Source organism: Spermophilus citellus, assembly GCF_964194105.1.
Source record: "Spermophilus citellus genome assembly, chromosome: 10".
In the NCBI taxonomy this organism is placed as follows: Eukaryota; Metazoa; Chordata; class Mammalia; order Rodentia; family Sciuridae; genus Spermophilus; species Spermophilus citellus.
Window position 1 is genome coordinate 95,424,085 of NC_138197.1, and position 14,345 is coordinate 95,438,429.

General features: G+C 36.8%; 1 protein-coding gene across 1 annotated transcript in view; it reads left to right on the forward strand.

Moving 5' to 3' along the window:
- Positions 1-1,850: 1,850 nt before the first annotated feature.
- Positions 1,851-14,345, forward strand: part of ZDHHC17 (zDHHC palmitoyltransferase 17) — a 98,900-nt gene continuing 86,405 nt past the window's right edge. The window contains exon 1 of the mRNA XM_081311518.1: positions 1,851-2,082. Coding sequence (XP_081167644.1) covers positions 1,990-2,082 — 93 coding nt within the window. The 5' untranslated portion in view covers positions 1,851-1,989. The remainder of the gene's footprint in view (positions 2,083-14,345) is intronic.

Consider the following 14,345-nt stretch of genomic DNA (forward strand, 5'->3'; position numbering starts at 1 on the left):
ATTGTCTCAAATTTTGGGTATGCTGTTAAGAGCTCTATAATTACCAAATGGACTCTGATTATATCTAATGAATTCATTTGATCCATACTGAACACAGCCCAATTCAACATGTTTCTGAAGAATATCTGCTTTTTTTTTTTAGTTCAGTTGTTTATTTAAAAACTATTTGTCTTACAGTGAGCAAGGCAGTCACAGACCTAAGCTAAATTGTTTCAACTTTTCAGTCTTTCGTATTTTCTCTGTTAAAGTTATATAATTCTCAGAAGTCACAAATAAAAACGTCTACAGTAGCATTAGTGAAATATTCTCTTCTGTTCTCCATGCCTAGTTTCTTCACTCCTTCAATTCATTCAATACTTTATTAATGACACCTCTCAATCTCTTCAATTTCTTTTCCTTACTCCCATCTTCTATTCCAAGTAAATGCATGGCATAAGGAAGGGTATGGAAGAGCAAGAAGACTGAAATATTGAAGTAAAAATGATTTCTGAATACATTAATAGGTTCTTAAAGCAATTTGATGCTGGAAAGACAGACCCCTCATTCCATCTAGCTTTGCATGAAGATTCTTGGTTTAGGGCAGGACTAAAAGAATAAAAATCACCTGTGCTGGGAGGGCATACATGTATAAAGCCAGCTGCAAAGTTAAGAGAACCTTCTTTTTCTCATAGCCAACAAGCAGCTATAGAATGCCACATCCTCTTTACCAAGGAGCTATTTTCATTTACTACTGCAGATACCCAGTTACTAAGTTGCCCTAGCTCAAGACAACATCCAATCCCTTGTTATTTCCTGCTTTTCTACACCCCGCCTTAGAAACAATGTCCAATCCTGAACTGATCCCCAGTCTCCCCAGACCCTCCTCAGGATCCTTTGGCGGGAACCTAAATCCTGTCATATTCTTCGGTTCCTCTGGTGTGCCTTTTCTCCTGATTTACAAATAAACCTAATTTTGTAGGACCGCAGGCTTCTTTCTGGTGGTCTTTGGCTGATTTGACTTTAATATTAGGCTGGTAGCACGAACATTTCCCGATCTCAGCTAAATCTTCCTCTGAGCTATTTTGATGTACAATCTTTAATAGCTAAAAACAAAGACAAATGCTTTCTAAAACTGCCACCAGCCCATTTCTAGGAAGCAATCTCCCCTTCACGTTCCAATATCCTTTATAGTCCTAATATCCTTTTAAAAATGGCTTTAGTCATTTTATCCGGGTCGCGCTTCAGTGAATTCAGTTTAAAAGACTTCGATTCGGAATTCCTGGGTTTTACTAAAATGCAGGCTTTAAGCTCCTAAGTATTTTTTAATGTGGTACTAACGCAAGGCCAAGGAGGGCAAGCTGGGATCATTTAAAAAAGGTTTATCCAGAAGGAAGTCCCACGAGTTCTTCCACACCCCCCGCCCCACTCCCGCAGGATAGGTTGGGAGGTGACCTTTTTGACTGTGGAGGAAAGGGATGCTTCTTTCGTCTTCAGGAACGATGCGCGCCTGGACTCGAGCCTCAGCGCCCCAGAGCCTCTCCCTGGGTCCGGGTGCTGGCTCCGCCCGGGTCTGAGGAGGGGGCCCGGGATGGGAGAGCGGGGAGCAAGGCGTGGGCCGCCTGGAGCTCGGGAGCTCCGTTTTGGCTCCCGTGTCGCCGCTAGTTCCCCCAAGCGAACCTATCCGTGGCCGCGCCGCCTCCGCGGGGTGGCCGGAGGCACACTTCTGCCTGCGGCCGGGGACCCGCCTCCCGGCCGCGGCGCCCACGCCCTGAGCGGTCCTCTGGCCCCAGCGCAGTGCAGCAGAGCGCGTTCCCGCCCGGGCCGGCCGTGCTTGCGCGCACGCGCGCAGGGACCCGCACCCTCCGAGCGGGGAGGGGGCAGAGGGGGCGTCACGGGGGCTGGGGAGGGAGGAGGAGGCGGCCGCGTCGCCTCCGGCGGGGCTCGCGCTTGCCTTGGCGCTCGCCCTCCGCTTTGCCCGAGCCCCGCGAGGGTGAAACGCTTTCTCCCGGCATGCAGCGGGAGGAGGGATTTAACACCAAGATGGCGGACGGCCCCGATGAGTACGATACCGAAGCGGGCTGCGTGCCCCTTCTCCATCCAGAGGTGAGGGACCACGCCGAGAATATTCCTCCCCTGCCTCCCCGACCTTTCTTGCCGAGACTCGCCGAGGGCGGTGGCCGACGTGTGTTGGGTAGTGGGACGTGCCGAACTTGGAGAGGGTGGGGAGGCAAATCCAGGCCCGAGCGCGGCTGCGAGCGGATAACGGGGGAGGAGATAGCGGGGCGGGCCCGACCGGGGCGGGCTCTGGGACGCAGTCCCTGGCTGTGTCTAGAGGACCGAGGTGGGGCTGTGCATGGTTCTGCTCTGCCATCGCACTCCTTGCGGGTGCACAGGTGACCCGGGCCCGGAACCGCGGCTTGAGCCCCGGGTGTTCCTCCAAGCCTAGGAGGGCGAGGGGGCGAGGAGGAAGCGCGTCTGTTTTGGATATGTTCTTGTCCTTCGCGGGCCGGCCGAGTGGCTCTGTTCCTTCCGTTTAGCTCACTGTTTCTTGTCCATAATGATGTCCTTCCACGTTATGCCGTAATAGTATCTCGGGCACCTTGTGCCAGGTGCCCTTATTTGAGCATTTGTCCTTAAGCGATGAAAAAGAGAGGTCAGAACTTTGGGGAATAGACCCACGCTCACATTAGCTTGTCAAAGTACCGCTTTTTTTTTTAGGAGCTAGGGGAGAAGAGTGCAACACGTTTCCCATCACAATCTGAGTATCTTCCCGTGTAAGTAAACAGTTCTCTGCTCTAGGATCAGTCACATTCTGTACTTGTTTACTTCTTAGTTTGTAGCTGAGCTAGGGCTAGTTAAGGCCTGGAAGCAATTCTTGATGCATTCTGGGTTTTAATGATCTACATTGACCTGGGGCTGATGGAGGGCCGTGGCTTCCTGAAGAAGTCAGGTAGTTTTTTTGAGGTTCAGGAATGAAAACAAATCAGTGTTATGGGGTGAACAAACATGGAAATCTTCTAATCTGGTTACTTTGCATTAGAATGATTCTATTTCTGGGTTTGTAGCCAGCTCCTCTTTTTAAAATAAAATGTAAATAACAATCACCTTCTCTTATATTAATATTCAGCCACCCGCACATTCATCCTTTTGGCTTACCAGAAATAGTTGGGTCAATTCCTTAGGAATATATCCCTGGGTTATATTTTTTAATGTGGTACTAACGCAATAGAAAAGGCTACTTTGGATTTCTGACAGAACTAAACATTTTTTTTTAACTATAGTGGAAATATTTCAGAACTGGCATTGGAGATATTTCTTTTGGTTTATATACTTAGGCCCTAAAAATAGTAGTTTTCAGATGATACCTTGAAAATGTTGCTAAACACTTGTCTGTTTCTGTGGATGTATTTCATATACTTAAATGTTTATTTTCATATACATTCTTCATAAACCTTTGTGTTGTAAAACAGTATGTTGTTTGTCACTTTAAGAATAATGTTAACTGGTAACAAATTCAGAGATTGCTCTGAATTGGGAGGCTTAAAGTTTAGAGAAAGTGTTCAGGTTGCCATTTAATAGGATAATCATTGGAAGTGAGAATTGGTGTAAATGATGTGTGTGTGTGTGTGTGTGTGTGTACACATATATTGTTCCCTCTTACCTAACAAGCACAAGATATAATTTGTTTAATTCATTTGGACCTTAAGCTCATAATGGTGCACTGGGGTCTTTCTGTATTTTTTTTCTGTGGTTAGTGTCTTATATCTGGTACAGACCTGGTATTCTACTGCTTCCTAGTAGTGTGTTCTTGGTCATACTATTACATTTATAATTTTATCATTTATAATAATGGGGTGATAGTAATATTTAACTAATGGGCCACTGAGAAGATTAAATGAGATAATGTATTTTTGTTAAAAAATGCTTTCCGTCTCCCTTGGAAAGAAAGCCATTCTTTGTCTTGGTGATCAGTGGTAGTTCTTTTAACTACGTTTTAGAGAACACAGCATTGGGTCAGACAGACTTGGATTCTAATTATGAATCTTCCCTAAGTAGCTAAGTGGTCTGAATCAAGCACATAATTTCTTTAAACATCACTTTGTTTATTAGAAAATAGAGATGTTTCCTAATTTGCTTGCTGTTAAGGGATTAAGTGAGACTGTTGAGATTTAAGAACTGTCACATTGTAGGTACTCAGTTAACGTTACTTCTTTTTCCTCTCTCAGAAGGAGGGAAGTGTTACCACATTTATTTTGGTTTTGGTGAGTGATTTTGAAGCTTATGTGGGTTTTAATTTAGTGGAATAGGATCTTGCAGTAATGTTTTTATTTTACTTTTTATCTTCAGATTTAGCGTTATCACAAAAAGTTTTTCACTAAATATCTTGAACAAGTGAATTTTTGTGGAATAAAGAAATCAGCCATTTCTTAAATCTCCAGTTAATATGCAAACTGTCCACTGTTGAAACCTTCCGTAGAGGATTATGCAATTAGATGAGCAATGAAAGTCTCTTTTTTGAGGCATTTGGGGGTATGAGAACCTTACTTTTTTAATGAATTAAATAATCAATTTAGTTTATCCTGTTTGAGTCAGGCATTGTTCTGGACTGTGTGAGACTTCAGCATTTTTGTGGTAAATTCAGTGAGAGGCAGTATAGAATATTGGTAAAGAGCTAAGTTTTTCTGTTGTCAAATCGAAAATCTGGGTTTTGCCACTTATTACCATGATGGTAAGTTGCATTTTCCTCATTTATAAAATTGACTTAATATTACCTTTCTTTTAGAGTTATCATATTAGGTAGGGTAATGTTTGTAAAACAGCCTTCAAAGACCTAGGCTGCCAAGGCAATGGAACCTTCTAAAAGCCATGGCATATTGTGAATCCTGAAAGGGAAGTTGCTATTACTTTGTTTTCTGTTGAAATAGATGATTATTAGTTTATCATAATGGAAGAATTAAAGGCTTTTTGCAAAAGATGAACTGATTTATCAGGGGATTAGGGTGAAAGTCCTAGCTCTGTGACCTTGAGCTATTGAGCTAGTAAGCATTTAACTGCAAATAGTTTCTTTGCTTTTAAGGTAAAGGGGCCAGACTAGATGATCCCTAAGATTTGTTTGAACTCTGATGTTCTGATTGTAAATTGTGATTTTCTAAGAGAATCAACTTGGAACATCTAACTATTAGGTACATAGCACTGTATTTGGTTTTATAGGTTACCGTTATGGTTTGGATGTGATATATACCCCAGAAGCTTATGTGTGAAATGGTGGAAGAAGGGTTAGAGGAGAAATAATTGGGTTATGAAAGCCTTAACCCAATCAGTGAATTATCCCCTAATAGTGATCAACTGAGTGGTAACTGATGGCAGGTAGGGAATGGCTGGAGGAGGTGGGCATTGGGGGTAAGGGTTTGAGTATATATTTTGTATCTGGTGAGTGAAGTCTCTTTCTGTTTCCTGATCATCATGTGAATCACTTCCCTCTGCCATATTTTTCCACCCTAATGTTCAGCTTCACCTTGAGCCTTGAGGAATGGAACTGGCTGTTAGTAGACTGAGCCTTCTGAAACTATAAGCCCCCCAAAAAACTTTTCCTCCTCTGCAGTTGTTCTGGTCAGATCTTTTAGTTATAACAGTGAAAAGGCTGATTAAGATAGTTATAATAAAAAGAATAGTGTATATTTTTCCGGAGGGTGTTGCTCTAGTTAGGAACATATATGCACTTAAAACACTTGACAGAATCCAAGTAAGTCTGGAATTGAGTATTGTAGCCTAAGTAGTGTCAGGTTTCTGTCTCTAGAATGGTTAGAAGAAAGACTTTGGTAGAGGGACAGATAACCATATGCTGGCCTGCAGACTAGCAGACTTGCTATCACTAGTCTTCTGTTTTACCTACTAATACATCTTTTGTAAATTACCTCATCTCTTTCATACACCAAAATATCCTCTCCTGCCAGAGTGTCTTAAGAGCTCTCTATTTCAGAAAGCTCTGACTCGTATGTGAAACAGTGGAAGAAGGTTTAGAGGAGAAATAATTGGGTTATGAGAGCCTTAACCCAATCAGTGAATTATCCCCTAATAGTGATCGACTTGAGTGGTAACTGAAGGCAGGTAGGGAATGGCTGGAGGAGATGGGCATTGGGGGAGAGGGTTGAGTATATATTTTGTATACAACTGGATTGCTTAGATCACCTGTGACTTCCATTCTTGCTTTCTTTCTTTTTTTCTCTCAATTTCAAAACTTGCTACTATCATTTTTCCTAGTTCTCCTGTTTTAAGTGGTAACACTTTTTATTTTACATTCATTTATCCCTTTTCTTGTCTCATCATTTTTATTGTTTGAGTATTAAACTGAAGTATCACAACATCTACTCTTCATTGATTTAATAAAATTTACTTTTTGAGGCTTATCTTCAGTGATACTGATTTTTGTTTCTATTTCTAGCCTTACTATGTATTTAGAGAAATATATTTGCATACGTATGTAAGTTAACTCATTTACTTTCAGAAAGCAGAAAATGTATTTGGAAGTTGATTTTCTTCTGGTGGTTATGGCATCTGTTCTTGTTCAAACAAATCTTCCTGCAATCTTTAGGATCTAATGCTTCTTTTTTCCCAGCAAAAAATGCTGTAAGTCATATAGTTGTAATTTAGATTTTAAAATACTCAGTAACTACTGAGTCAATACATGTAAAATTAAAATGTACTAACTGGTGACCTCAAGGATTGTGGCAAATCCTCTTAAAGCATCATCTCATTGTAGTATTTTACTGTTCAATTTTATTACAGACAGACAATTCTTGAATAAAAGCAAAATGTCAAATATTTTAACTTTAGAGTTTGAAAAATAATGATTCAGGACAATATTTTATTTATAAAATACACAAATAAAAATTAATCCCATGGAATATTTATTCAATCCTAGAATAATAACTTTATTTAAATTTTTTTAAAGAATTATAAGCCACTAATTCAAGAATTGTATAAAACTTCAACCTTCTGTGTAGTAGATACTCTGAAGAACGTAATATTCTGTTGTAAAGGCTTAAACAATATTTTTTTTTCATGTTGAAAATGTATCAGACAAATCACTGTTGGTTTTTTTTTTTTTTGGTAGTAGTGATTGAACTCAGGGGCACTGGGCCACCACTGAGCCACATCCCCAGCCCTATTTTGTATTTTATTTAGAAACAGGGTCTCACTAAGTTGCTTAGTGCCTTGCTGTTACTCAGGCTGGCTTTGAAGTCTGGATCCTCATGTCTCAGCCTTCCTAGCTGCTGGGAGTATAGGTGTGTAACCACTGCGCTCGGCTCAATTCACTATTTTTGAGAATTAATATATACTAAATATAATAGAATCTTTCTTTGATAAATCAAAATATGACACTGTCTAAGGGTTATCTTTTTTGATTTTCAGTGCTGTTGTTGAGGATATGGAGATGATAGGGCCAAATGTACCTGAAACAATTTTTGTATATGTCAGATGGCTTGTAATTTTTATCATGTGTTTTTTTCAGCCAGGTATGGTAGTGCTTGCCTGTAATCCCAGCAGCTAGGAAGGCTGAGGCAGGAGGATTGCGAGTTCAAAGCCAGCCCTTAGTAACTTAGTGAGGCCTAAGCAACTGAGCCAGACCCTGTCTCTATATAAAATATAAAAAGGGCTGGGGATGTGGCTCAGTGGTTAAGCACTAGGTTTAATCCCTAATACCAAAAAAAAAAAAAAAAAAAAAGAAGAAAGAAATTCTTATTGAGATGTTACTATTCTATACCCTTGTTTAGCTTTGAAGAATAATTTTCTATTATGAACGCTTACTTTATTAAGAATTTAATGAATGATGAATAAAACTAGTGACTACCCCTATTTTCATGAGGGAAAAAAAAAATGTCCTTTGAGCTGAATACAGAAGTTCCTCATTTTGTTAATGAGAATCCTCTGGTTGCAAATGTCAGCAACCCTGTTGAAACTTAACATGGGTTAAAAAAAAAAAAAAAAAAAGAATTTACTGTCTCAACTCCAAAACTCAGGTGGCAAGAGTGCAGTTGGACTCAAAGAACTTTGGAACCTGAGATGAGAATTCCCTAAAACTCTGTATCTTATCTCTGTCTTCCTTTCAGCTTTATTTTCTTCAAATGGAAAGCAGCTTCTTTCCTATATGTAGTGTGGATATGGATGCCAGCTTTATTTATTTTTATTTTTTTTTTGACCATATATCTCAAATCTAGCTGCATATTCTCCCTTTTTCCACACTGAAAAGTGACATTTTTGGTTCTGATGTAGTTTATATGTATACTCTATGACTGTGGCACTGTAATTGGCCAAGATCACTTGGTTGGAGTTGGGGGAAAAACAGCTGGGTAGTCTAAAACTATTTCTGTCTTTTATACTCTTATGAGAACTCTATATTTGGTTTGTTTCCAGCCTTCTAGTTTTTAAAATACTTTAAGAGATGTTGTAATTACATTGAACTTATTCATCACAGTAAATGTTCTAGTTGAGCTACTGAATAGCATTCTTTATGAATTAAATCTAGACTAGGAATTGCTAAATGTTTTTTGTACAAGGCCATATAGTAAATATTTTCAAGTTTGTGGGCCACATGAGTTCTGTAGCAATCACTCAACAGTGTGGATGTATGAAAGCAGCAGTGAGCAATGTGGAAATGAATAAGCATGCTGTGTTCCTATAAAACCATATAAAAATTAGGTGATCGGCCAGATTTGGGCCATGGGCCACTGTTTACTAACTTTGGTGTACACAATGCATAGACACTCTTAAGATATTTATGTTAAAATATATTTTAACACAGAATTCTATTGATCTCTGATATGTAATAACTTCATTATAAATGGATATATGTGGGGGAGATGGTTGGATGAAGTAAGAGTATGTGTGTGTACATTAGAATCTCATGGGGAGCTTTGTCAGAATATACGTTTCCATATATAACCCCTCAAAATTTCTAATTCATTATGTGGGTTTGTGATGTGTATTTTGAAAAAAGTTCCCAGATGATTTTGATAAACATTTTATTTTTATCTCCAATATCACTTTGATATGTGGGAAACATTTATTATAGGAGGGGGAAGGAAGATCTTTCGACATTTAATATATGAGACTTTGTATTGAGAACTTCTAATGTTATCTCCTTACTGTTCTAGACAAAAATAATGGTAATAATTGGTAACACCAAATTATAGCTATGAACTAGGCATTATCCTAAACATATTTGTATATATATTCATTTAATTCTCCCAGGTTTGTGTATCTATTTCACCACTGAGGAAATTCGGGCAGAGGAAAGTCAAGTATCTTGCTGATCAGTGGCAGAATTGCATTTAAATTCAGGTTGCTTTTGTTTTTATAGCACAGTACAATGTGATAGAGATGATACAGTTGTAGAATTGATTATTGTTTGATAGGATTAGTTATCTATGATAGCAAAAGTATTCATTTATGTTTTGTTTTAGAATATTTTATACTTAATTTTATAGACTTAATTTTTAGAGCCATGTTAAATTCATAGCAAAAATTAGTAGAAAGTACAGGAAGTTCCCATAAGTTTCCTGCCTGTAAAACTACATAATCTTACCCACTACCGACATATACCAATAGAGTGGTGCATTTATTGTAATAGGTCAGTCTACATTGACACATCATCATTCAAGGTCCATCCTTTACATTAGGGCTCACTCCTGGTGTTTTACATTTTATGGGTTCTAACAAATATATGTGTGTGTATCATTACAGAAGGTCCTCTACTTAAAATTTTTAACATGGCGTCAGAGCCATATGCATTCAATAGAAACCATACTTCAGATACTGAGTTTTGATCTTTTTCTTGGACAACAGTATAGGAATACTCTCATGATACTGTAGGTTAGGTTTATTTAAAGCTTTTTTAGCTTATGGTGAATTCATTGGGGCCTAATCCCTTTGTAAATTGAGGAACAAGTGTACATTGTCGTACAAAATAATTTAATTGGCCTAAAAATCCTGTGCTCTGCTTATTCACTTGTCCCTCTTCTTTGAGGTAACCATTGATATTTTTAATGTCTTCATAGTTTTCTCTTTTCCAAAATGTCATATAATTGGAATCATAGAGTATGTTGCTTTTCAGATTTGCTTCTTTGACTTAATAATATTTATTTCAGGTTTTTCCATGTCCTTATCAGACTTGAGAGCTTATTTCTTTTTTAGCACTGAGTAATATTTCATTGTTTGGGTCTATACAAGGATATCTTGGGTTCTTCCAAGCTTTGCTCAAATATTTTTGCTGTAGTTCTGCAAAGTACATGATGAACTGTTCAAAACCCTATTATTGTTATTGATAATAATATAGTATAAAAGCAGTTTTTTGTTTTTTTTGTGGTGCTGGGGATCGAACCCAAGGGCCTTGTGTTTGCAAGGCAAGCATTCTACCAACTAAGCTATATCCCCAGCCAGTTCTTCCTTGATGTTGAAGGTTAGGGAAGATTCATTTTTTTGGCACTTGTTCTAAGGCACATTCAGCAACCCTTTGACTTGAAATAATAAAATTACATTTCTTTAAACATCATTCCCCGCTAAAATTCCCTTCTTTAAATTGGGGCATTATAGTTATATCTCTAATAATGGGATTCATTGCAATATGTTTGTACATGCATATAACATAATTAAATCAATTTCCTTTCCCATTACCTCTCCTTTTCCTCCCCTGATCTCCTTCTACTCTACTGGTTTCCTTCCATTTTTGTGTGATTCTCTCCCCGCCCCCCATTTTTCTCTAGCTTCCATATTCGAGAGAAAAGATAGAACCCTTGACTTTCTGAGTATGGCTTATTTCACTTAACATGTTGTTCTTCAATTCTGCCCATTTTCCTGCAAATGACATAATTTCATCCTTCTTTATGGCTGAATAAAACTCTTGTGTAAATATACTATGTTACTATATTTTCTTCATTCATTCATCTGTTGACAGACATGTAGTCTGGTTCCATTTTGTGGCTATGTGAATTGCACTGCTATAAACATGGGTGTGCATGTATCACTATAGTATGCTGACTTTAATTCTTTCGGATAAATACTAAGAGTAGTGTTATGGCTCCATTCATAGTCTTTTGAGGAACTTTTATACTGATTTTCGTAGTGGTTATACTAATTTAGAATCCCACCAACAGTGTATAAGTATTCCTTTCTCAACATGAAAATTTCTCAACATCACTAACATCAAAATTTTCTTTTTTCAGCCTATTATTTCTCCTGCTTAGTGGAAATTAATAATAAGGTAAAATATATTTCATTAACTTTGAAAGAAGGTGATTTTCTTTGGAATAACCCTAAATGTTAATGGGATTGGAAATAGATATTCTCAGTGTTAATTCTGTGACAAAAGTTGAAGAGAGAACAGGTGGTGCTGATTTATTTATAGGTGTCTCAGGTTTAATCCTTTTTGAAGAGTCCTGCCATCATTTGTATTATTTGTAAATCAGTCTAAAGATTTGTTGGTGGTCTGCATTCTGGTGTTTTGGGTATATTCCTGGGAGAATGATGTATAACATCCGACAGTTAGTAACTGCATCATCTTGGGTAAATTAATTCACCTTTGGTACCTTAGTCTTCCTGCCTGAAAAATAGAGATAGCAGCATCTACCTTAGAGTTCTTGTGAGATTGAGTTAATGCACTGTATGTTATAGATTTTAACATGTATATATTTCTCAATCTCTGAAAAATATTTGTGTTTTACAGTTAATACTCTTCTTACTTTGGTTAAGTAGCACTAGTGATTAGTTATCATTGCCTGTGAAGGGAATTGTGGTTATTCCTGATGGCATAATTGCATACCTGCAGCTTCCATTTCAGTCAGCAGTCTGTTTGAGAAACATTTGACAAAATATGATTTCCTGATGATATGCTGGTAAATCAAGGAAATGCTATCATCAAAGCTTGTAGAATGTATATTAGCTTAGAAAAAAAATCCCAGAGATAATAGCAATATTATTTTAGGAAATACTGTATTCTAGTGTTCCTGGTAGCTCATAATCAGTATTGTAATGAATAACTTGGGGATTGGTAACTCTAGCATGAACAGTGATTCAAAAAAGGCCAATCTTGAAGTTTTACCAATATAGTAATTTTATTTTTCTCCTTTTGATAGGTCCCAAACAGTGATAAATGCTTAAAATCGTTCTAAACAAGTTTATAAAAGATCTGTTAATTAGTGTAAAAAATCTTCCAGTTAGTAAATAAAAATTCTAAGTGATACAGCATAGTATTGTAGTCCAGTTGGCAGTGTTTTTTTTTTTTTTTTTTCTCTTTGTAATACCTACAGTAATGGTACATCTTAGTCAACAGCATCTTTAGTTCTATGAAATTCTTGGTCTAAATATTTGAAGTTTAGAACAGTACCTGGGAAATAGAATTATGTATTATTGATCTTAAAATCACTACTTTTTCCTGTAGTTCAAGATTCTGAGAGAAGATGAACACTATTGTTAATCTTATTTGTATCTTGAAGATTTTATTTGTACTGTACCTTCACTGAAATTGTAATTTATTCATTAGTCTTTGTTCATATTTGATAAGTCTAATCATTAATAAATTGTAGACATTGATTTCAAAGGAAATTTTGTTTTCTTTTTGAGCACTCATAATATTAAGGATTTTCCAGTTATTTATGTAAGAAGTTAATTAACTTGATTCCAAAAGCTCCTATTATTTAAACTTATTTTTTTTATTTGTGTCCATTTTCTTGTAATTGAATGTAATCACATCCAAAAAATGGACATTCTTAGAAAAAAATTTTGATACACTAGAATCTAGCATTATTACATACATATCCATGTAAACTTACTTTCTTTACTACTAAATACTTAATTTATTTCATATCATTGAATAATGTTTTGAATTTTCAAGGTACCAAAAGTTTAAGCCCTCACACTATTTTTTTTGTCTTAAGAATCAATGACACATGATTATTTTCATACATTTAAATAGTCCCAGAGGTCCTTGCCTCCAGTAAATACATACTTCTCTTATTCCTTAGAGGTAACAACTAATTTTTGGTGCAAGTGTAAATATTTTATATAATTTGTTTTGTTTCTATTATATAAATAGTACATTATAAAGTTTTTCTAAATATGTTTGGACACATTCGATGTTAGCACATAATAATCTTTTCTATTCTTTTTTACTGTTAAGACTTTCATTATCCAATATGATAACAAAGGACACATGGCTGTTTAAATTCAAATTAAAATGAGTAACATAAAAATTTAGTTTTCGGTCATGGTACATTTGGCTGTGTGTGGCTACTAGCTAATGTTATTGACCACACAGGGTTATAAAACATGTCTCCATAATTGCAGAAAGTTCTGTTTGATAACATATGTCTGCACAGTGTTTTAAAAAATTGTGTATCTTTTAAAAAATGTTTTTTACTGCACAATTATTTTTATTGAAGTGTATTTAAGTTATAAATGGAACAAGTTTTAAATGTTTAGGTTGATAACTTTAAACATTTTAAGATAATTACAGATTCATGTGCATTTGTGTAAAAAACAACAACAAACCAGGACCCCTGGACCTGTTACTCAGGTTCCCTGAGTTGTAACTGTATGCAAAATTATAGTATATTACAACCAGGAGGCTGATACTGATATAGTTAAGGTCCAGAACATTTCTGTAACTATAAGGATGCTTTCTATTGTCCTTTTATGATCATATGGTCTTTCCCTCCAGCTCTCAACCTCTCATTAACCCTTGGCAACCACTAATCTACTCTCATTTCTATAGTTTTGTAATTTTATGAATGTTACATAATTGGAATTATATGTAACCATATGGGATTGGCTCCCCCCCCCCCAACGCCATTCAACCTAGTTCTCTCACGATTTATCAGGTTGTATGTGTATCAGTAGATCATTCCTTTTCATTACTGAATGATATCATGATATGGATGTATAACAGTTTTAACTACTTATCCAAGGTAAGTTATCTGAGTTGTTTACAGGTTGGTTATTAAACATTTATGTACAGATGTTGATGTAGACATAAGTTTTTATTTCTGTGGGATAAACACCCAGGAGTACAAATCATACGGTAGTTGTTTACTTTATTTCTCCCTCCCTCTCTTTCTTTTTTGGTGCTGAGGATGGAACTCAGGGCCTAGAACGTTCTAAACAAGTACTCTGTGGCAGAGCTATATCCCCATCTCTCCCATGATAGTTGTATATTAATGTTTTTAAGAAATTGAAAAGCTGTTTTCCAGAGTGGCTATACATTTATATTGCAACCAGTAGTGTGTAGTGATTGATCCTATTTCTCTGCATCCTCACTGGCATTTGGTGTTGTCGCTTTATTATTTCTGTCATTATGGCTTCTTTCTAATTTG